The 24262-nt window shown below is 42.0% G+C and overlaps 1 protein-coding gene across 6 annotated transcripts in view; it reads left to right on the top strand.

Annotated features, from left to right (window-relative positions):
* CAPN15 (calpain 15) overlaps positions 1–24262 on the top strand; it is a 118214-nt gene that overhangs the window by 78289 nt on the left and 15663 nt on the right. For all 6 annotated transcript variants that reach the window (XM_056805754.1, XM_056805753.1, XM_056805751.1 and 3 more), the window contains one exon: positions 3175–4663. In XM_056805754.1, the coding sequence (XP_056661732.1) occupies positions 3197–4663 (1467 nt within the window). In that variant the 5' untranslated portion in view covers positions 3175–3196. The remainder of the gene's footprint in view (positions 1–3174; positions 4664–24262) is intronic.

Genomic DNA, 24262 nt, shown 5'->3' with positions numbered 1-24262 from the left:
TGCTTTATCATGATATAAAGACGACCATGGGTTCTTGAATGCTATGCCAATGAAACATAAGTTCTGGAAAACTCTTAGTATAAGTTTGGCAATAAAGGCATGTCTGTCATTTGAGTTTATTACCAAAAGTATCACCAGCATGACGAGATTTTTCTGCCACAGTTGTCCAAGAATATCTACAATATTGTAGATAGCTTTACAATCTTCACAAGTTCAGGCAAGACCTATAACCATGAAATTTTGAATCCCTAAATTATTGGACTGTTCACACTATGGTATGGGTCAAAATGGGACCATAAAAACTGTACTCTCTCTCCCTCCCAGGTTTGGAAAGAGGACATGATACAATTACATTAAACGTTTCATATTTGAATCTTTTTGCTTGTCTTGATGTAACCAGTACTGATCCCACACTGGACATTTCTTTGTCCAAATAGCCAGGCCACTGTTTCACTCCATTAAGTCCTCTCCCTACTCCCATTCAGTTGTTGGTGGCCTCATAATATCCAACCTATAGGTTGAACATTGCATCATCCTTTTTTACATATGGCACACAACCTATTTCTGAATGAAAGGCTGTCTGAAATATATCTGACACTCCTGACCTATGATGTGCCTCATTTGCAGGCAGTCCTATGTATCATTTTTTCTGTTGTGTGCTCCAGGACTGCAGGATTCTGCATTTTGTAAAAGTGGATATGGAGGAGGCAGCTAGGTAGCTCACTGTTTAGAGACAGGCCTGGAGAGAGGAGGTCCTTGGTTCAAATCTGGCCTCAAATACTTTCTAGCTGTGTGACCCTTGGTGTCACTTAACCCCTCTTCTGTCTTGGATCTAATACTTCCAATTCTAAGACAGAAGATAAGGGTTTAAAAAAAAAAAGAAAAGTGGCTATGGAGCAAAATATCTTAGAATCTAGACTTTTAGAGCTGGTCATGACCTTTGACCACAGAATATCAGAGCTGACCATGACCATGGAAGACCAGAGCTAGAAAGAACTTTAGACATTATCTAGTTCACATGAATCTTGTAACCATGGAAAAATATTCTAAATTAATTAAATTAAAATTTCCAGATTTAAAAAAATGTGTTACTTTGCCCAAGGGAAAAAAAAAAGAAATCATCTAATTCAAGTTCCTTATTTCACAGATGAGAAAACTGAGGCACAGAGAGGGGAAAGATTGTGTTGAGAGCTGAGTTCTTTGGGGACAATGAAGTTACACTCAGGCTTTGTTTTCTTGGCTCAGCAGGAATATTACCCTGCCAAGAAAAGCAGAACCACCCAGGAGGTTGTTATTATTGCTGTTGTTTTATTATTTTTTATGGTTAAACATTTATCAGACATCAGTTGTCAGCCAACTGCTATGTAAAATATAGAATCAGACATAGCCCCTGCTCAAGGAGGCTTTCATAGGGCATATCATTGACAAGAGCCTCAGAATTCATCTAGTTCAATATTCTCATTTTATAGATGGAAAGTAATGAAGACCCCAAAATATTAAGTGACTTGCCTACTGTCACACAGGCAGTAATAAGTAGTTGAGCCTGGATTTGAACCCACATTCTTTGACTCCAAATACAATGCTCCTTCCATTCTGCTGTGCCAGTGGGAAGATTGGGGAAACAAAGGGGCTTACACACACACACACACACACACACACACACACACACACACACACACACACACACACACACACACACACAAGAAAATAGGCTGGCTGAGGAACCAACTGAATCCCAGAAAAGAAGCATGATTAAATACAAAGAACATCATAGAATGTAGAGTTAGAACTCTGACAGAAGTTTGACAAACTCTGACTCTGCCACTTACTTGTTGTATGACCTCAGATTAATTATCTCATCTCATTGAGGCTCATTTTCCTTATTTGTAAAATGAAGAAAATTGCTTTGATTTGGCCTACATCATTGACTTGTTTTGAGGAAATCAGTTTATAAGCATAAAATTATTGACATGATTTCTTGACTCTGGGATTGAATGTGACAGTGTAGTCATCCAGGTCACCCAGGTAGAAATCTTGGAGCTGTCCCTTTGACCAAAGGTTTGAGTAAGAAAGATCTGGGAAAGGCCAAGTTAGGCGCCTCTTGGTCTTCTGTGAAGCATAAAGCAAGAAACTGTGTAAGAATGGAAGCAGATTGCCCTGGGCTTCTCCCCTAGCAGGGTGCCAGCAGGGACATATTTATCTCTTTCTCTGGCTCTTCTTTCCCCTTTTTTCCTCCTTTTTCTGCTCCTCACTTTGGGTTTCTCTAATTGTATTCCCTCTTTCATGTCTCCACATCTCTGTTTCTTCCTACAAACTCACCACTTTTCTGCTTGTTGATTTAACACTCTGGTCTGTGAGTCAGTCACAGGACTTTCCTTTCTTCCTATCTCTATCACCTCTAGAAAAATATCCTAGGACCCAAGGGTGAGATGAATAAGAGGACAGAGAGAAGGGGCAAATAATAACCACCAGAGAGGCCTCTTCTGCATCATATGGGAGTGTAGAAACTAACTCTTTGACTTCCAGAGTGGACGAATCATAAGTCCAAAGAGGCTCTGGACTTGCTTCAGGATCAAACAGCTAGTAAATGTCTGAGGCAGAGGAAAGTGAAGAGTTGAAATAGTTCTTAGTAGAATCAAACAATTTAATCACAAAGTTGAAAGTAGTAGAAATCATTTAGTCACTAATCTCCCCCCCTCTCTATATCATCACCCCATAATGATTATTCATCTTTTCAACAATCATGATGCTTGGCATTCCTTTAATAAATGCGTGCAAATTAACTGATTCTCAAAGACCTCCAGTGACCAGAGAAATTTCAGGCTCCTTGGAACAGCATATTCTGCTTTTCGTTTAGTTAGAGGATTTTTCCTTATATTGACTTGCCTGCCCCTTGCCTCACTTCCCCATCTTCTACTTATTGATCTGTTTCCCTGTGGTGCCAAGCAGCACACAGGCAAACTTCCCCCAGGGCTGTAGTCTCTTCATCTTCTTTGGTCCCTTTTATCCTCCTGTTGTGCATCTGGTTTCATTTTCCCACCCCTAAAGCATGAATTGAGTTGGACAGCCCTCGGTGGGTTGGGCAGTCTGAACCCCCTTCCCTCAGAATGCTTGCTTGCGTTCCATTCCCAGCGGACACTTAGCCCATGATGACGCTTGTCCCTTCTTTTGCAGCCACACCCATTCGCCTGGTTCTATGGCCGCAGTCCGGGAGTGGTCCTGTACCCGGTGCACTTTCCTGAACCCCGCCGGCCAACGCCAGTGCTCCATCTGCGAGGCCCCCCGACAGAAGCCCGACCTCAACCACATCCTGCGGCTCAGCGTGGAAGAGCAGAAATGGCCCTGTGCCCGCTGCACCTTCAGAAACTTTCTTGGCAAAGAGGCCTGCGAGGTGTGTGGCTTTACTCCAGACCCTCTGCCAGGGACGTCCCCTCTGCCCATCATCAATGGGGTGCTCCCTAAGCCCCCCACCATCTTAGTGGAGCCCAAAGGGAGCTGCAAAGAGGAGGCGGTGCTGAAGGTGGAGGCCGGGGAATCAGGAGCCAAGAGCCCCAAGGAAGCGGAGCCAGAGAGCGGGTGGGCCTGCCAGCGATGCACCCTCCATAACACTCCTGTTGCCAACTCCTGCTCTGCCTGTGGGGGCCCTCGAAAACTCTCGCTGCCTAAGATCCCCCCGGAGGCCTTGGTGGTCCCTGAGGTCATCACCCCTGCTGGCTTCCACGTGGCTCCTTCCACTCCACAACCCAGCTTGCCCCCAGACCTTCCCGACGTTGACTCCACCTCAGCTAACCAAGATCCCCCTGCTACGGAGCAAGAGCTCCCCAAAATGCCATCGTTCAGTCCTTTTTCCCCCACCCTGCAGAACAACCCAGTCCCTAGAAGCCGCCGGGAGGTACCTCCCCAGCTACAGCCGCCGGTGCCTGAGGCTTCCCAGCCCGCAACGACCACCCCTGGACCCAAGGGATCCCCCCAGGGGCAGGGCCGAGCACCCGCTGCTGCCCGCTTCCAAGAAATCCTAGCCACCAAGCGGCTGAGCGTGCTGGAGGAGGAGGCAGAAGCCAGTTCCCCTCTGTGGAGGTGCAGCTCCTGCTCCCTGGCTAATCCCTGCGGGGCCTCGAGGTGTGAGAACTGCGGTGCCCCCCAGGGCAGCGACGTCATTGACCTGACTGGTGACACCGTCCGCTTCACCCCTGCCAGCCCCTCCAGCCCCGACTTCACCACCTGGTCGTGTGCCAGATGCACCCTCAAGAACCCCACTGTGGCTCAGAAGTGCAAAGTCTGTGGGTCCTCCAAGCTGCACGGCTTCCAAGAGCATGGTGGTGGGGCCACCCCAGGGGAGCCCGCTGCCCGCTGCCCAGACTGCAGCGCCGACAAGCCCGGGGACTGCTGCTGCGGCCGGGCCCCCTCGGCCCGCAAGGCTGCCCGTCTCTTCCCCTCGCCGCCCGCCGCGCTCTCCGAGTGGGCCTGCCCGGCCTGCACCCTGCTCAATGAGCTGAAGGCCAAGAATTGTGCTGCTTGCCACACCCCGCAGGGCTGCGTGGCCCAGCGCAAAGGAGCCAGGCCCCTGACGCGCAGGGAGAGCATGCACGTGGAGAAGCGGAGGCAGACCGATGAAGGCGAGGCCAAGGCCCTGTGGGAGAATATCGTGAGCTTCTGCCAGGAGGCAAGTATGCAGGGCAGGGGCCCGGCCAGGCCAGACAGAGCTTCTCTGCTCTCTCCTCCCTCAGCTAGGCCTAACCTCCTCGGGACCTTGTTTTTTTTTCAGGCTTTCTGCAAGCTGTGGCTTTCTCTGGGGCTCGGCAGCCTGTCTTCCTGGAGCTTTCTCACAGCTGGTGGCCTCTGCTCTTTCTCTCCATCCTCCCCATTGGCCTGTCTGCTCTCTCCATTATCCTGCTTGTTTCCTCCTTTGTCCTTCCTTCCCTCCTGTTTCTTCTTTCCTCAGTCCCTTCCTCTTTCCATCTTCCAACTCTTCCTCTAGCTTCTTCTGGCCTTCAATCTTCCCTTGCTTTCGTCCCAACTTCCTCAGCCCTTGCTGCTTCTCTTTCATCCCTCTGCCCCTTTCTCGGCTTCCTTACTCTTCTTCTCTGTTTTCCTGGGCTCTCGTGTTTGACGCCATCGGTTGGGGCTTTGCCTTTGTACGTTGTAGCTTCGCTAGGTGCCTGTCTTTTCTTTCTTTGGCTCAGGGCTTTGACAGTCACAGAAGTGGCTGGGCTGGGGCCCTGAGCTTGGTCAGGTGCCGCTTCCCCAAAGGCAGAGTGAGCTGAGAGGCCAAGCCTCATGTCATAACAACAGATACGGGCAACGTTTACTTGTCCAGCAATAGTTAATTTCCCTGTACGAACAGGAAGCTTCGAGTTTCTCCGGGGCCTTTCCCTTCAGGTGCCCACAGCTCACATCAGGCATGTAATTTCCTCCCTCACCCCTGGGGAGAGTGAGGGAAAGCTGATTTAGGCCCCTAATCTCCCCTGTCTTCAGTCACACGGAATCAGAAACAGAATCATGAAATCAAAGGACGTTTAGGATGTAGCAGCCTCAAGGTCATTTTAGCCAGCCAACCCTAAGCTTTCAGAGTGGGGTTGTTCAAATTCTCCCAAAAGTCAGCCCTTGTAACAATTTCCAAGCCCTGCCAATCATTCATTTTTCCAGTCATGCAACTGCAGCAGAGTTATTTGACTGCAAAGTCTGCATTGGATTCAGTCCTCCCCCTCCTGGTCACCCACTGCCACCTCCTCTTACAGGGATGAGTCTAAGAGAACAGAAGCATCTGTTGGCAGTGCCCATGCTCAGAATCCCTCCCTATAGCCTGACTCACATTTCCATGGAAACTAAACCAAAAGAGAGTAAAAGAGAGATGCAGAGCATGTTTTTCATGAAGTCCAGTGCCTGATTTTTCATGATCCTGGCTGCTTGATTTCCACTGGGCTTAACTAGCTATCCCCTTAGGCCCTGAGCATGTCTGCCAAAACCCAGAGTGATGGCTGGCCTATTCTCCAGGTGAAGTCCACTGTGAGTCCTCCATGGTCTCTCCCAAAAGCATCCTAGAGAAGAAATGACCAGACTGCCCAAGCCACTGAGGATTTATTTGGGTTTAAAAATCTTCCCTATTCCTGTGACTGGCCTCCTTCATTATTTGGCAGGGGCAGTTTTACTCATCTGCAACCTCAACATCATTCCCTGAAAAGTTGATCATATGGCAGGGACTACATCAGCTAGGGCTTGTTTTAGAGAGAATTGAGAGATTTAACACCAACAGCTGTTAGAGTCAGAATGATCCACTAAGACCAGTTATTCTTTCTTCATCATCATTCAGACATCAAAAGGTATTTTTAGTTTTGTTTTGTATTTGTCTTTTTCTGATGATATTTAATAAATTAATTGCCAATTGTTCATATTGCCACCCCTTTAGTACAAAATCATTGCCCCAAAAAAGACCTTTAAGAAATAAGGATGCAATCTGAGACAAAGCCCAGGAAAGATCATGGGCACCTGGTAAAACTGAAGGTCTTTGGACAAGGTAAAAACCAGCTAGGAGACCAGGCAGGAAAGCAATATGAATCCTCTTTGATTGCCTGTGACTTTGTTGTACTGAGGAGGAAGTCTGGGGCAATAATTTAAGTTATGAGACATGCAAGTGTGGATAGTTTTACTCTCCTCCTAACTCTAAACCAGTGTGACTTAGCTCTTGTTCATCTTGGGTACTCATGGCATGCTGCCTTGTAGTGAGGTGTGGAGTGGGTTCAGCTTTGACAAAAAGTGAGGTTTGTTTTTGCTTTGGTTTGTTTTTAGCTATATTGGGAAAAAGAAAAAAATCAAAGAAAAGTATTCTGGTTCAATGCAGATAAGACCATGATAACAGAGAAAGGGCAGGCTTGTTCAGTTCTTACTTTCCTTGTGTATTCTGTGCTAAGGAGATTGATCTTTGGACTGGAAAGATTAAAACAAAGATAGCTAATAGGAACTTGATACCCAAAATAAGTATGTAGAGATTAAGGCCCAAATGAACTACATCTGAAGGGATTGAAAAAAACTGGGGGATATAATTGCTGGCCTTCAGCCTTAGTTTCTTAACGATCATGAGAAGGACTGAAGGAAGGCAAATATTGCAGTTTTCAAAAAAGGAAGAGTTCTATCTGCAAACTATAGGTTATTGAACCTGTCTTTAATTTCTGACAAAATTATATTATGTACTATTAAGGGGATGGCTAATGAACTTGTGGAAAAGGAAACAGTGATTAGTTAGTCACCATAACTTCATTGATCATGTATCAAACATCTCATTTTCTTTTCTTTTTTCAAAACAAGGCTGTTACTTTAGACTTTAGAAAAGAATTTGATAGAGTCTTCAGGGAAAAGCTGGAGAGATGTGGGTTAACTAGTACATTTAGATTGTTTTGGAACTGGCTGAATGATTGGACCCAAAGACTAATCATTATTGAGCCAATGTCATCTTGAAAATGAGGTATGTAGTAAAGTGTCTCAGAGATCCATGGTTGGCCCCTGAAGTTGAAAATATTTATCACTGATTTGGATAAAGGGGTAATGGCATGCTTACAAAATTTGTAGAGTGATACTTAGTTGAGAGAGAAAACTGTCTTATTGGATGGCAGAGTCAGAATCCAAAAATCTTTCTAGACGAGAACATTGACATAAATTTGATAGAATAAAAGGTGATTAACTTAGAGGATTCAAGAACACCAGGCCTGACCTTGAGTGAGCCAGACTCAGTTTCCTCTTATAAAATGGAAATAATAGTAAGCACTTATTGCCCAAGTTGTTATAAAAATCAAATAAAATATGTAAATTACTCTGCACACCTTAAAGCATTTTATAAATGTCAGCTATTTTAAATGAAGAGAAGTAAATATAAAGTCTTACACATAGGCTCAAAAGAAAAAAAATTAAAAGCGTGGGAAAGCTTGTCTAGAAAACAGTCCATCTAAAAAAAAATCTGGGTTATTGGTTGACTAAAGCATCCAGAAAAGTGAATGCAATCTTAGGCTGCATTGAGGAGGGGATAGTGGCCATCACTAGGGAGGTGATAGTTCTGCTATCTCTGGTCAGACTGTATCTGGAGTGTTGTGCTAAGTTCTCTGTACACCATTTGAGAAAGGATATTGACAGAGTGGAGAATGTCCAGAAGAAGGTGACCATGATGGTTAAGAAGCCTTGAGATCTTGCCATATATGAATTCACTGATGAAGTTAAAAATAATTTGCCTGGAAAAGAGAAAACTTAGCCAGGAATAGGATAGCTTTCTTCAAGTGTCTGAAGGATGGGTTGTGATGTAGAAAAGGTAGAAGGCCAAGGAGTATTGGTTGGAAATTACTAAGAGGCAAATTTAGGCTTGAGATGACATAAAATTTCCCAACCATTAAACCTGTTATAAAGTGGAATGGGCTGCTTTGGGAGATTGTGGGTTCCTTCTCATTAGAGGTCTTCAGATGGCCACTTATCAGATATTTTAAACAGAGGATTCATATTTATTTATAGATTGAATTAGATTGCCTAGTGAGGTCACTTCTAACTCTGAAATTGTTTCTCTTGGATACCACATCTAAGATCCTGTTCTTTTCAGAAGAAACTGGATAGAGGTTTTGCTTTTGAGTGTGGGGAAACCAGAACTTGTCAAGATGCAGAATATTGATGACTCAACTGTGGCAAGATCACTTGAATGCTGAGGTTCATTGCTCAACCATAATGCCGAGCATGAAGTGCTGGATATATAAAAGGCCCATCCCCTCTGGGATGATTTCCCCCACCCTGCAAAGAACCTGTTGAAAGAAGATATGCCATTATGGGTCTGACTTTTGCTGAGACATTTCCTCCGCTCCAAGGCAGTTGCCACTGGTGGCATATATCCTTGCTTTGGGTATTGGAAAGGCAGCAAGTAATAAATCCCTTCAGCCATTCTGTTCTGAAGTGGAGAAGTGGCATTTACCTTGAGCAGTGGAACAAGGAGGACAGGGAATGGTTTGTAATGGCTAGCTGGTGGAAAGGAGATGCCTAAAGGATTTCTCAGCTTCTTGTGTCTCATCAGTTGCGATTGACCACTTATTGGAATCATTTTGGATTATTAGAATGATTATGGTTTTAACATTTAGCTCAGGGTGCAGCAATCTCTTTTAGCTTTGAGAGTTTTGAGGCTAAGCAGGACTCATGAGGATTAGTGTGATGAGTACATCCTAGGCAGGAAAAAAGGAGAAAGAGCAGAAGCGAAGGAGGAAAAGAGACACAGAAATATGAGTGAGAGAGTGAGAGAGAAGAAAAGAAAGTGGGAAAGGGGAGAGAAGAAGCTTATGGAAAGGGATAGAAGTACCAATTGTCTCAGAAGCTCATGGTGGGCTACTTATTCAATCCATTAGACATTTATTAGATGCCTACTGTATTCCAGTTATTGTGCTAGGCTAGGCATAAAAAGGCAAAAAATTAAACAGTCTCTCCTCTCAAGAAACTTATTTTCTTTCTTTTTTTTTTTGTGGAAAATTTTATTTAATTAATTTAGAATTTTTTCCATGGTTACAAGATTCATGTTCTTTCCCTGCCCTCCCCCCAACCCCATCCCATAGCCGACACACAATTCCTCTAGGTTTTACATGTGTCATTGGTCAAGACCCATTTCTATACCATTAATATTTGCACTGGTGTGATCATTTAAGAGTCCATATCCCCAATCATATACCCATCGACCTCAAGGAACTTATTTTCTGTTGGCAATACTGTTGTTGTTCAGTCATTTCTGACTCTTCGTGGCCCTGTGGACCTTAGCAGCCAATACTATTCATGCATGTTTCTTGTCAAAGATTCTGGAGTGGTTTGCCATTTCCTTCTCCAATGAATTTTAAGGCAAACAGAGGTTAAGGGACTTACCAGATTACAGCTAGTAAGCATCTGAGGCTAGATTTGAACTCAGAACTTCTTGACCCCAGGTCTAACACTGTATCCACTGACACACCTGGTTGCTTCCAGTAAGATGATTCTATGCTTATAATGAATAAATACAGATTTATTTCAAAAGAGGAGATTATACTAATAAGGAAGGTTGAAGAGAGATTGGGTTCTTAAGAACTCACTCTGAGAGGATATGACTGCATTTTGCCTGGGGGAACATCTGTGTCCTAGATTAGGAAACTGAGCACCCAAGAAAGGAAGTGACTCACTCAAGGTCATTCAGAAAGCAAGGGTAGAAGAACTAGCAGAGATCATGCTGCTCAGCCACCCATCACTGAAGCACTGCTCTCCCCAATCTTGTAGCTTCCAAAGATCAGACTGGAAAAGAGCCTCCGAATCTGGGACTTGCAGTAACAGCTTGTGGTGGGGGGGGTGTGGGGGGATGAAGGACCCTCTATTTCTTTGTGGTCTTATGCTATATGAATGCCAATAAAATGTTCCAGATAATAGAAGAAAATATATAAAGACTGTATCTAGGTGGTGGCACCTGATTTGTGCTTTGAAGGAATATAGAGTTTTTAAGAGGCAAGAGGAGAGGAAGGAGCACATTCCAAACAGGAGGAACCATTATCTGCAAAAGGCATGAAGGCAATAGATAGACTGTTATATAAATTAGGGAACACTTAGCAGGACTGTTTGACTAGAATAGAGAGTAAATTGCTGATAATAATAATATTGATAAAAATAAAGATAATGATGATGATAGCTGACATTTAATAGCACACACTGTATGCCAGAACAGTTATTATCCCATTTGACCCTCCTAATAGCCCTGCAAAGTAGGTGCTGTTACTTAACCCATTTTATAGATGAGGCAAACAGAGGTGATTTGCCCAGGATCACACAACTAGTAAGTAACTTAGGCCAGATTTGAACTCAGGTCTACTTGATCCAGGCCCAGCACTCTATCTACTATACCACCTAGCTACCCCATAAAGAAGAATATGGCATAAGACTGGAATGGTAAGTGGGTACCAGATTATAAAGGGCCCTAAATGCCAGCCTAAGATAGATGGGAGAGATAATAAGGAGCCACTGAATATTTTTGTGTATGTAAAATGACATGCTTATATTTGAGATTTAAGAATATGGATTTGGCAGCTGTGTGGAGAATTAAGCAGAGATAGAAAAAACTAGATACAGGGAGGTCAGGTAATGAGGGCCTGTACTGGAAGAATGGAGAGAAGGGGTGTATAAGTAAGAGATGTTATGGAGATGGATCATTAAGACTTGACAACTGATTGAATATGGGCTGTGAGATTGAAAGAAGAATCAGAGAGAACTCAAAGACTGCAATGAATAGAATCTAGATGGTGGCACCATTAGTAGTAATAGAGACATTTGAAGGGATAGAAGGGTTTGGACAGAAGTGTAAAGAGCATAGTTCTAGGCCTGCTAAGTGTGAGATGCCTGTGTGACAGTTACGTGGAGATATCCATAAGACAACTAGGAAGTGAACCTGTGAAGGACAACTAGAGTTCAGGTTTGGGGAGTTGTCTGCGTAGAGATGATCCATGAAAGCTGATGAGGTCACCAAATAAGAAGATGCAGAGAGAAGTCCTAGGTCAGACTTGGGGGAAAACCTCAGCTGGGAGGGGAATATGATCCTACAAAGAAGATGGAATAGCAGTAGTCAGGCAAGTAGGAGGAGAACCAGGGCAGGACAGATAGAACAAAAACTGAAAGAATAGGCTGTTTAGGAGAAAGGTATGGTCAGCAATGTCAAATGCTGCAGAAAGTTCAAGAAGAATGAGGATAAGAGAAGAAGTCATTGGATTTGACACAACATTGGGGGTCAGCCAGGTAGCTCAGTGGATAGAGGCAGGCCTGAAGATGGGAAGTCTTGGGTCAAGTCTAGCCTCAAACATTTCCTAGCTGTGTGATCCTGGGCAAATCACATAACCCCAGATGCCTAGCCCTTTCAGCTCCTCTGCCTTGGAACCGATCCTTAGTATAGATTCTAAAACAGAAGGTAAGGATTTGAGAGAGAGAGAGAACATTGGTAACCTTGGAAAAAGCAGCTGCAATTGAGTGGTGGGGTTGGAAACTTGATTGCATGCTACTCAGAGAATAGGCAAACTAGTAGGCAAGGTCTGTGTTAAACAATTTCCTTACACCTCTCCTATGGATGATAAAAGTCAAACCTTTATTTTTTATTTTTTGGGTTTTTTTTTGAAAATTTTATTTAGTCAATTTAGAACATTATTCCTTGGTTACAAGAATCATATTCTTTCCCTCCCTCCCCTCCTCTCACCCCTTCCCATAGCTGACATTCAATTCTACTGCCAGCCCACAGTTTTAAATGAGGTTAAAGTCAAATATGAGCTCCCATGACATTGAAGCATGTTTATCTTTATTTGTTGGGAAAATTCCTTAATGACATATGACCTGATGAAAGTTTATTTTGAAGTAGTCTGTACCTATTTTGATATTTCTGAAATACTAGAATAATTTGCTTCTCTGTATTAAAATGTATTTGTCAGAGTTCATCATTCTCTCAATGAAGTTAAACACTTCAAGGCTTACTAGAAGTAAAACAAGAAAAATCTCAAGGCATTTTTGGTGGTAAATATTTTATAGTCTGATGAAGCTACTCTGATCATGCAAGTTCCCTTGTCCTTCTTCTGACAATGATATAGACTTGAAAAAATGGGTTTTTTTAATAAGAATTACCTTTTAAAATTGTCAGTACTCCAGGCTTTGTATTGTCTTGCCTATAAGACTCATTTTTTTCATCAGCAAAGTAAAGGCCTTTTTTTTCAGTTTTTTTAACATTATTTTATTTGGTCATTTCCAAACATTATTCATTGGAAACAAAAATCATTTTCTTTTCCTCCCCCACCCCCCACCTCTCCCATAGCCGGCGCGTGATTCCACTGGCTATCACATGTGTTCTTGACTCGAACCCATTTCTGTGTTGTTGGTATTTGCATTAGAGTGTTCATTTAGAGTCTCTCCTCAGTCATATCCCCTCCACCCCTGTAGTCAAGCAGTTGCTTTTCATCGGTGTTTTTACTCTCACAGTTTATCCTCTGCTTGTGGATATCAAACCTTTATTGAGGGTTTGTCCATATAGAGCACAGTTCAAGTAAGGGAAGAGGAGAGAAAGGGGTCTGTTAGGGACAGATATTTGGTGCCAGAAAGGGGCTTTCCAAATATTCTGGCAACAAAGGATAGTGAAAAGACTAGCATTGTTGGAGCTACAGAACCTAGGTTCAAGCCCCATTTTACTGCTTGATATACTACTACTGCCCCTTGTAACCTAAAACCAAAAATCACTTTGCTTTTCTGGGCCTCCTTTTCCTCATATCTAAATTGTGGAGAGTTGGACTAGATAATCTCTAGCTTGTCTAGCTTTAAAATTCTATTAACAATCTTGAAGTTTAGGAGCCACACAGATTTATTCACTTATTGAAATAGCATTATTAGGAGAACATGGAAGATCTTCATCAGACTTGTCCAAGAATCGGAGTTTCATTTGTTCTTCCTTTAATTTGCCCATATCTAGGGCTCCACAGCCAGTGGGTCCAAGCTTTCCTGATAACTTAGTCTCCTCCTTGTGGCTCATGATTTTTCTACTTGCAAAACACAGCAGGTGGTGCATGAGAGGGTTGTGAGGAATTATCAATAATAAGACGGCTAAAGCCCTTGCCAGTTACTGAGTGCTCTAGATGTGCTGAAAAAATAACAACATCTTTGTGTTCAAGAGGCGCTTCTGCAGAAGTGTCTACTAGAGCCTTCCTGAAGTGTTCCCTTGCAGGGTGAGGAAGAACTCCCTGCCAATATTTGGCCTACATAGGACAAACACAGACTCACCCAAGGAGCTTCAGCAGCATGGCTCCATTGAAACTTGTCTCTTGGAGATGCTCTCTTGTGAAACTGAATCCTCCACCCTCGTTCCCTCCCAACATCCTAGCAGGAAGCTGTGCATTCATCATCACACCCCCATGAGCCCACGGGTGACTCATGTTTCCAAAGCCCGTTTTATATGTAAGAAACCTGAAACCTGCTGAGGGAAGGTGACTGGCTCTAGAAGAGATGGTGACAATATTTGAAATGGAACAGAAGTATCCCGACTCCAAGACCTCGAACTTAAACCCTGGAGTCATCCTTCCACTTAACTAGGATCCCATTTGGGGCTGTGGCCTGACTAGTAAAGGTTCTTGATCAACTAAACACAAGCTAGGAAGATGGGTCACATTCTACCCTCTCTAGGATAACTAATTGTGGGGTTGGTCTCCAAGACTCACTCACCTATTCTTTTGTTCTCCAGCACTTCTCATTTGTCTCTTCTCTCCATGGTTGTCCCCTCAGGACAGTTATGTTCTGGCCACAACAGCAGCTGTTCAGATGCCATTAAGAAAATCTCTCCCCCCACAGCATGCCTTTCTCCAGCCTCCCAGGTTACCTTGCTCATGACTTCTCAGAAGGCAGTAAACTTTGGCTTCAGAGCAGTGACCAAAGAGCTTCAACTTCCTACTTTTGATTTTGGTTGGGAGCCTGAATTGTAGAGGATAAGAAAACATGGATATGTTACATACATTGCAGCTCTAATTACATTTTTTTTTATTCAGAGAGATTTTATTTTCCCAATTAAGTAATAAATTTTCAACATACATTTTCCAGAATTATAAGATCCAAATTGTCTCCCTCTCTTACCTCCCTCCTCCTCCCAGAGATGCTAAGCAATTTGATCTGGATTTCATATGCATATGTGTGTGTGTGTGTGTGTGTGTGTGTGTGTGTGTATATATATATATATATATATATATATATATATATATATATATATATACACCCATTCCCCAATTGATAGACATTCTCTTGGTTTCCAGCTCTTTACCATCACAAAAAGAGCTGCTATAAATATTTTTTTGTACAGATAGGTCCTTTCCCATTTTTTTATGATCTTTTTGGGATACAAACCGTGTAATGTAACTTCAGGATCAAAGGGTCTGGACAGTTTTATAAACCTTTAGACATAGTTTCAAATTGCACTCCAAAATCAGTTCACAACTCTACCAACAATGCATCAGTGTCCCAGTTTTGCCACATCCCCACCAACGTTCATCATTTTCTTTTACTGTCATATTGGCCAATCTGATAGGTATGAGGTGGAACCTCAGAGTTGTTTTAATTTGCATTTCTCTAATCAAGAATGATTTTTTCTTATAATTATAGCTTTGACTTCTTCATCTGAAAATTGCTCACTCATATCCTTTGGCCATTTGTCAATAGGGGATGGCTTGTATTCTTATAAATTTGACTTAGTTCTCTATAAATTTGAGAGATTAAACCGTTATCAGAAAAAATTTTAATAAAATTTTTCCCAGCTGTTTCCCTCCTAATCTTGGTTACTTTGGTTTTGTTTTTACAGAAGCTGTTTAGTTTAATATAATCAAAATTATTTACTTTACATCTTAAAATTTTCTCTGTCTTATTAGGGCATAAATTCTTCCCTTCTCCATGAATCTGCCAGATAAACTATTCTGTGTTCCCCAAAAGCTAGAGTCTTTGGGGATATCAAACACTAAGTTATCAAACACTAAGCAAACACACGGTTTGCTAAGGTCATTTACCCCTGTATTTACCCCTATATTGTAGATCTAATCTATTCTATTGAGCCGCCATTCTGTTTCTTTGTCAATATAAAATTATTTTGATGATAACTGCTTTATAGTACAGTTTGAGATTTGGTACTGCTAGGGCTCCTTTCTTTGCATTTCATTTCATTAGTTTCCCTTGATGCTCTTGACCTTTTTTTCTTACAGGTGAATTTTCTTATTATTTTTTCTAGTTATAAAAAATAATTAATTTGGTAGTTTGGTTGGTATAGCACTGAATATGTAAATTAATTTGGGTAGAATTATCATTTTTATTATATTAACTTGGCCTGCCCATTAGCAATTAATATTTTTCTATTGTCTAGGGTTGTTTTTAAGGAAATTCTTATTACATTTATTTTATTTATTTTTCATACCCTTGCCTTCCATCTTAGAATCAATACTGTAGGTTGGTTCTAAGGCAGAAGAGTGGTAAGAGCTAGGCAATGGGGGTTAAGTGACTTGCCCAGGGTCGCACAGCTAGGAAGTGTCTGAAGTCAGGTTTGAATCCAGGATGTCCCATCTCTTACGTTTCTTTTAAAATTTTCTTCCACACTTTTCTAATTCTGTGGAGGGCACAACCAACTTTCCAGGCATCCAGGTTATCATGGTATTATCCTTGATTCCTCACTCTTCCTCACACCTTATTTCAGTGAGTTGCCTAAACTTATCATTTCAACTTTCACAGCATCTTCTACATCCATCCTTTTCTGTCCTCAAACAGCCATTATTCTAGTTCAGGCCTTCATCAGTTTTCATCTGGACTATTGCAATAACCTTCTATCATTCTCCCTGCCTTTGTCTCTTCCCTCTTCAGTCTGTCCAACAACTGCCAAAGTGATTCTCCTGAAACCCACGTCTGTTTCTCTACTACTTTTGACTCAAGGATCAAATATTTAATATTTATACCATCCTTTTCTAATTGCTTTTGTTTAATTTTATAATGCACATAATTATTAGAATAGTAGTAAATGTATACAATTTATAAACAATATACATGGGGTGGGGCAGCTAGGTGACTCAGTGGCTATAGAAGCCAGACTTGGAGTCAGGATGACCTGGGTTCAAATGTGACCTCAGACACATCCTCACTGTGCGATCCTGGATAAGCCACTTAACCCCCATTGTCTAATCCATACTGCTCTTCTACCTTAGAACCAATACATAGTATTGATTCTAAGATGGAAAGGAAAGACTTGTGAAAAAACAACATATACATTGGGAGTTTGTACTAAAAAACTTTTTATCAGTAGGAGTGTGTGATCAAAAGTGTGGAGACCAATGTGCTAAAGCATCAGTTTAAATTCTAGTGGCCATGATCACTTGCTCCAGACCCTTTAAAATTTTTTCCCCATTTTTTTCCCCAATTACATTTAAAAACAATTTTTAGTGTTCATTTAAAAATTTTTTGAGTTCCAAATTCTCTCCCTCTCACCCTCTCTCCCTTGCTCCCTCCCAACTTTCCCTTCTCTCTGAGACAATAAGAAATTGGGTATAGATTTTACATGTGCAATCATGTAAAACATTTTTCCATATTAGTGTTTTTGTGGAAGAGATCTCAAACAAAAGGAAAGAAAGTGAAATATAGCATATTTTGGTATGCAATCAGTCTAGTCCCTTTTTGGTGTAAAATAGATCTCCTATCGCTCTGTGTGGTTACCCCAGCATACTATTTCAAGTTTGAAGTATGGCTAAGCAGTGTGGTGTAACAGAGTAAGTGTTGGTTTGGAGACATCTGTGATCACATCCTGCTACCATTCCTGCCTCTAGGACTTAACCTCTCTGTACTGTCATCTCTAAATTTGGAGTTGGATTAAATGATCTCCAAGGTCCCTTTGAACTGTAAATCTATATGCTTGTTTTAAGGATTTTGTTAGAAGTTTTTCTGCATTCTGGTGACCATTGCTTTCTTAGTCATTACATATGAGAGAGCATACTTATAGGGTGACCAAGTTTACGATTGTGGTGTACTGCGGTCCTTTATTTTTGATTGGGTCTCATCTCCCCACCAGGGAATAATGTTTGTTTGTTTTTTTAAACCGTTACCTTCTGTCTTAGAATCAATACTGTGTATTGGTTCCAAGGCAGAATTGCAGTAAGGGCTAGGCAATGGGGGTTAGGTGACTTGCCCAGGGTCACACGCAGGGAAGTGTCTGAGGTCAAATTTGAACCTAGGACCTCCCATCTCTAGGCCTGGCTCAGAGTCCACTGAGCTACCCAGCTACCCCCACCCAGAGTATAATGTTAATAAAAATAGCCTTGGAATTGAAAGCATCCAGTAGTCAACCAAGTCCTCCCCTTCCTGGGTTATAGCAGAAGCATGTCCAGTGGCTTTGAGTATGTATAGCTTGAAGAAATATGGTCTAGTCCTGAGGATTTTGTTGCTTATTTTCATTCTGAGCATCGTTTTGCCCCAAACTGATACAATTTTAGCATCTCTGGCTCAGACTTGTCTTTTTATCACCTCACTAAGCACTATACCTTACACATAGTCAGTGCTTAATAAATGTTTAATGACAGGGGGGCATCTGGGTATCTCAGTGGATTGAGAGCCAGGCCTAGAGACGGGAGTTCCTAGGTTCAAATCTGGCCTCAGATACTTCCCAGCTGTGTGACCCTGAGCAAGTCACTTGACCCCCATTGCCTAGCCCTTACCACTCTTCTGCCTTGGAGCCAATACACAGTATTGACTCCAAGACAGAAGGTAAGGGCTTAAAAAAAAAATTTAATGGCAGACTGTTTACTCCTTTGTACAGGAACAAAAAAGTGAAGAATCCAGTAATTTAACCCAGTCTTTACTGACAGCCCCGTTTTGAGGGGACTTCAGAACAAGGGAAGATGCCCTAGTACCAAGTCATCAGCCATTTGGGACTTTCTAGAGACAAGAGTTTTCTCAGAATGCACCAATGTGATCCACGAGGGCCTAAGTGTGAGAGACAGAGTGCCTGGCACTGACCCTCAAAACTAACACTGAAAACCAAAAAAAGGAAATGGTCCCTGAAGTCCATTTTGTATGAAGAACAGCCTTTCTTTCTCCAATCCCCAAAGAAGCTGTAAAGGATTCTTAGGAGAGATGAGACTTGGATAATAGTTAAATATGTTTGGGAGGGACGGAGGCATGTGTGTTATGCTCGCACTTAGACGTGTGTATGTGCCGTTGTTTGAATTGAGAAACTCTTTAGATCCTGCAGACCCCAAAAAACTCTGGAAATCTTACTGAATAGGACTTTCTATCCATTCTCTAATTATGGTTGCCAAACTTGATGGATCACCTCCCCACCCCATATAAAAAATATGTTCTTTTCATAAAACAGAAAAACAAACAAACAAAAAACTCTGGAAAGCCTAAGAGAGGGGGAGAGATATTTCCTTTCAGTGTTGAAAAAATAAATGATGAAAAGATATTTGAAGGTTTGCTTTTCAGTGCCAAGTTCCTTCTAGTGTATTGGCAATAAGGGACAGTGAGATTTAAGAAAAATCAAGCAATCTAACTGTCCCCTAAACCAAAAAAATCTGGTTTCCAAACTATTGTGGTTTCTTTAGCTGTAAATGGACCCCACAGGCAGACCCTCAAGGGCAAAAGGAAAGAAGCATTAGCTCTAAGCTATATCTTACCCAATAGCTACCATTTATATATACCTAACACTTATATAGATAACACTTTAAGATTTGCAAAACCTACTTTCCAATTATTTCATTTTATCCTCACAACAAGGCAGGTGCTATTATTATCCCTATTTTATAGAAGAGGAAACTGAGACAAATGGGGTTAAGTGACTTGCTCTGGGACACAAAGCTGGTAAGTATCTAAGGATGGATTTGAATTAGGGTTTTTCTGACTTCAGTTCCAGTGTTCTAACCACTGTGCAACAACTGCCTTTATTTTTATGTGTTCTATCCTCCCAGTAGAATGTAAATTCCTTGAGAATGGAAACCATTCTATTTTTGTCTCTATCCCCAGAGTCTAGCATACTGCCCTGCATATACTAAGCATGGAACACATAGTTGCTAAGTTGAATTGGAAGGGATTATAACTGAAGCTTCTCCATTTGGACATACTTTTAAGTTATTGGGAATATTTGACCTGGTGAAGAGAAGGTTTAAACAGTGGATGAGTAAATGAAAAAGCCTTTATTAAACACTTACCAACATATATGGAGGAGCAGTAGCCAGGGAATGGAGTTTTTTGATCTTGGGGAGTTACAGAGATGGTGAGTTTATATGACAAAGTAATGGTACTATTGATTTAATTAGTATCCCCAATTGTTTTTCAGTCATTTTTTAGTCATGTCCAACTCTTCATGACCCCATTTAGTGTTTTCTTTGCAAAAATACTGGTATGGTCTGCCATTTCCTTCCCTAGCTCATTTTTTATCAATGAAGAACTGAGGCCAACTGGATTAAGTGATTTATCCAGAGTCACACAGCTATTAAGTGCCTGAGTCCAGATTTGAGCTCAGACTCCAGGTCTACCACTCTAGCCACCATCTAAGCCCATATTCTCAGAGCATGAAGTAGAAAGGGGTGAGGAGTGGCAAGATGGTACCTACATGGTGATGGGCAGATAGTAGAGCATCCTGGGTCAGTTCTGGATAGCTGAATGGAATATGGAGATAAAATGAGGGCTGATGTCCAAGGCTAGCCATGAGATACAGTGGGCTGAAAGGCTAACTCTTCTTTTGCATGGGTCAACCAGGTAGGTACTCCAGGGGTGAATGAATTTCTTTTCTAGGCCTGAGGGGCATGGATTCTAGAGAGTCCATATGGAACACTAGTTCAGATAAGGAGGCTCTGAGGCAGGCAGATGGTCAGGTAGCCTGGGTGGGAAGGTGGTCAAAGTTTATGTTCACTATCTTCAAATATCTGAAAAGTTATCTTAATAGCTCATAGTTTATCACACCTTTCTTATGGATTAAAATTCAGTTTAACAGGCCAGGAGAAGTGCATGTTAATTGGGGAAAATTTTATTTTTACCAAAGTGCTGTGCTCTTCACTAGAATTACTGGAACAAACTGAATAGTTCTTGCCCTCAGGGAACTTCACTTTTACTAGGGTAATAATATATATATGCTTAAAAGTAAATACAAAGTGATTTGAGGAGAATGGAAAAAGCCAAGAGGTGGCACCTGTCCTGATCCTTCTAGATAGTGAGAGATTCCAAAAAAGAAATGGGGAACAAGTGCATCCTGAGAATGGGGACAGCCCTGCAAAGTAGTTTGCATATTTGGCAGAAGGATAAGACTTGTCCTTTCTCCTGGAGGACAAAACTTAAAGCCATGGTAGGAACACAAAACAGTTTTCTGCTTGATATAAGGAAGAACTTGGAGTGATATCCAAAAATAGAATGGCCTGCCTCAGAAGAAAAGCGAGTTCCCTGTCTCTGGAGGTAATCAAAGAGAGGCTAGATGATCTCTTGTCTCCTTTCAGGAGACTTTTTAGAGGGGCTTCCTTATTTGGTTAAGATGACCTCTGACATCACCTAACAACTCTTACAAATCAGTGAGTTTAAGTAAATGTTTGAATGTGTCTACTTTTATAAGCAAACTTTTTTTTTCTCTCCTGAGGACAGAACAAGAGGACATGGTTAAAATTGTAGTAGAATACAGATTAGAGTTAGATCTTAGAAATGTCACGAAGAGGCTGTGAGAGAGACATTGGAATATATTCCCAAGGAAAGTTGGGGCATTTCCAGGAAATGATCAAGGCAAGACTGCTTGCTTGAGGGGAAATTTTGAGTGGGCTTTTACCCTAAATTTGAAGGACAGATTAGATGACCTCTGAAAAATTTACTTTGCCCCTTTCTCCATTCCATGCCTTCAGGTGCTTAGATTATGTTCTTGGCACTAAAGGTTGAAGAAGCAGGTTAACTAAGGGAAGATTAGAGTTTAGGCCTGATTCTCCAGGGAAGGCAGACTCCTGAAGCCCAGAATTCTATACTCTTGTCTGCCTCTCCCTGTGGAGTAGTCATCATCCGTGCTTCAACTTTCACCCCTCCCCTGGATGTGGGAAAACTCAGAAATGCTGAGAGTATTATTCTAACTTTATGAATCAGCTCTCTCTAGGGAGCAGCCAACCTCTGTAATCTCAGAAAGCTCTCTTTGAAGAACATGAGGCAGCAATGGGAAGACTGTCCCAGAGTCAGGATACTAGTAGATGCTAGAGCCGAAGACCAAAGGAAAGTTTTGAAGTCCCTCTGCAAATCTATACAAAACAAGAATCATTTTCATCTCTTTTAAGTATGGCCTTGCGAGGAGGCCCAGGAATATGAAATTACTTATAAAGATCCTTCTAAGGATTTTGAATCTATGACCCTGAGTTCTTTGAGCCTGGCGCCTTCTTGAAAGCCAGATTAGGGACAAATGGGTAGTATGGGATGAGGCCAGGGATCCCTTCTTCCTTGTCAGTAGGAAGCAGCCTATTGTTGGAGTCCCCATAGCTCAGTATAATAAAGTAGGATGTGTCCCCACTAGGCTATGGTTAATATAAAAGCAATTCCTATAAGTGACAAATTTGGAAATTTTCATTTCGATTTCACCCAGGAATATTCTCTTCCTTTCTCTCCCTGCCATTTGATTTCAGGCTCCCATCTTTGTACTGATCACCCCTTGAGTCACACATTTGCAGCTGCAAATTGGATTCATCCAATCCCTTGTGTCCAAATTCTAACTTTCCATCTTATGATTGTATAGTATAATAGATAGAGCAAAAGATCTAAGAAACCAAGGGTTCAAGTCAGACCTCAGGTACTGGCTGTGTGACCCAAGCAAGCCATTTAACCTCACAGTGCTCTAGGCAACCCTTTGAATACTATAGGCTAGAGCAGCTAGGGAGCACAGTGGATAAAGCACCAGGCCTGGAGTCAGGGGGACCTGGCCTGGATTCAAATGTGACCTCAAATATGTCCTAGTTGCATGACCCTGGGCAAGGCACTTAACTCTGATTGCCTAGCCTTTGCAGCTTTTATGTTTATGAATTGCTACTAAGACTGAAGGTAAAGGTTAAAAAAAAAAACAGGTTGCAGAAAAGTTGCTGACCTGCCCTGGGAACTTACTTATTAGGCATTCCCTGTGTTGTGAAATCACAGACCCTGTCCCCATCCCTACTTCTCTTTCTGACTTCCATTCTTTGACCCAGGCTTTCCACATGGCGGCTAGCACGCAGGATGGGGAGTAGAATCTATAGCACCGAGAGGCAGGCCAAATGGCTTAATTAGTGGATGGAATGCTGGGCGGGTAGATTTGTGCTTGCATTCTGCCCCCAGTGCTTCCATCATTTATTAGTTCTATTAACTCAGGCAAATGCCTTAAATTCTCTGAGCCTCTATTTCCTCAACTCTAAGGGGGGAGCTAATAATGTCTATAAAGTCTACCTCATGGGGTTTTAGGGGTTCAAATGTATTTAAAGTACTTTGAGAATCTTAGGGGTCAGACAAATACCAGTTATTTCCATAGTCATGAAACACTCCTGGAGTAGTGCCTCCAACTCAGGAGAGGTTTTGCAAGGACAGCTAAAAGTCTGCCCTCAGAGAGCTTATACTCTCTTTGGGGGAAGGGCTATATATGGGGTGTTCAAAGAGAACTAGTACCTCTGTTGTGAAGACTTGCCAAACCCTTTTCAGAGCTGCTCGTCCATCTTTGGTGTCTACTGTTCAACCAACTCTCGCTTGTGGCTCCAAGAAGCTATAGCATGTATAGCAGCCACATCCCAGTAAAACTACCTCCAGAGACAGGCTAATCCAGGCTGAAGATAACCAATGGGCCTCAAAACCATTGGTGAGTTAGGGAACTGTCTGCCCCAAGCACATGAAGACTTTCCCCAGCACAGTGGGTAGATGAGAATACTTTGTTCCAACAGCCATGAAAGTGACTAAAGCAGGCTCTGTGGAGCACTTAGAACTTGGTCAGACATCAAAGATGCCAAGGTCATTAACTGTATCCCAAACCATCACCAATTGTCTTTGACTGGGGAAGAGGGTGAGGCTGGTGACTAAGCAACTCTCTCACTTAAATGCAATTCACATGTAGTGTGACCTGTTCTCCAGGAATAAATTGGGTAAAGGAGAAACTGATGTAGGGAGACTGGTTTAGGAGAAGCTATTATAATAGTCTAGGTGAGAGGTGATGAGGTCCTGAACTAGGGTGGTGGATATCAGTGGAAAGAAAGAGATAGATGTGAGAGATTTTGTAGAGCCAAAATTGACATGATGTGGGAATTGATTGGATGTGGGTAGTGAGAGAGGGAATTGTTGATGACTTTAAGTTTGAAAATCTTGATGAAGAGAAGGCTTTCACCAAATATAGGGAAATTAGAAAGAGGGGAAAGCATGGGTGTAGGAGGAAGGCAGAAAATGAGTTTCGTTTGGACAAGTTGCAATGCCTATGGAAGATCATTTGGAGGTAGCCATCAGGCATTTGGTGATATATAGGACTAAGGTTCAAGAAAGACTTGTACTATTTAGATAGATAGATATATAGATAGATCTAGGAGTTATTTGCATAGAGATGATAATAATAATTGATCCCTTGGAAGCTGATGAAATAACTAACAGAAAATATAGAAAAGGAACAGAAGATATCTTGAAGCAGAATATTAGGATACATCCATAGTTAGAGGGTTGGAATATAGATCGTATTCCAACAAAGAGACCAAAGGAAGTGTTCATTTAGATAGGAGAAGAACCTAGAGAGTAGTGTCGTAAAAAACCAGGAAGA

The sequence above is a fragment of the Monodelphis domestica genome, chromosome 7 (assembly GCF_027887165.1).
Source record: "Monodelphis domestica isolate mMonDom1 chromosome 7, mMonDom1.pri, whole genome shotgun sequence".
Classification (NCBI taxonomy): Eukaryota; Metazoa; Chordata; class Mammalia; order Didelphimorphia; family Didelphidae; genus Monodelphis; species Monodelphis domestica.
The sequence above is the reverse complement of the archived record's forward strand: the minus strand, read 5'-3'. Positions and strand labels throughout refer to the sequence as shown.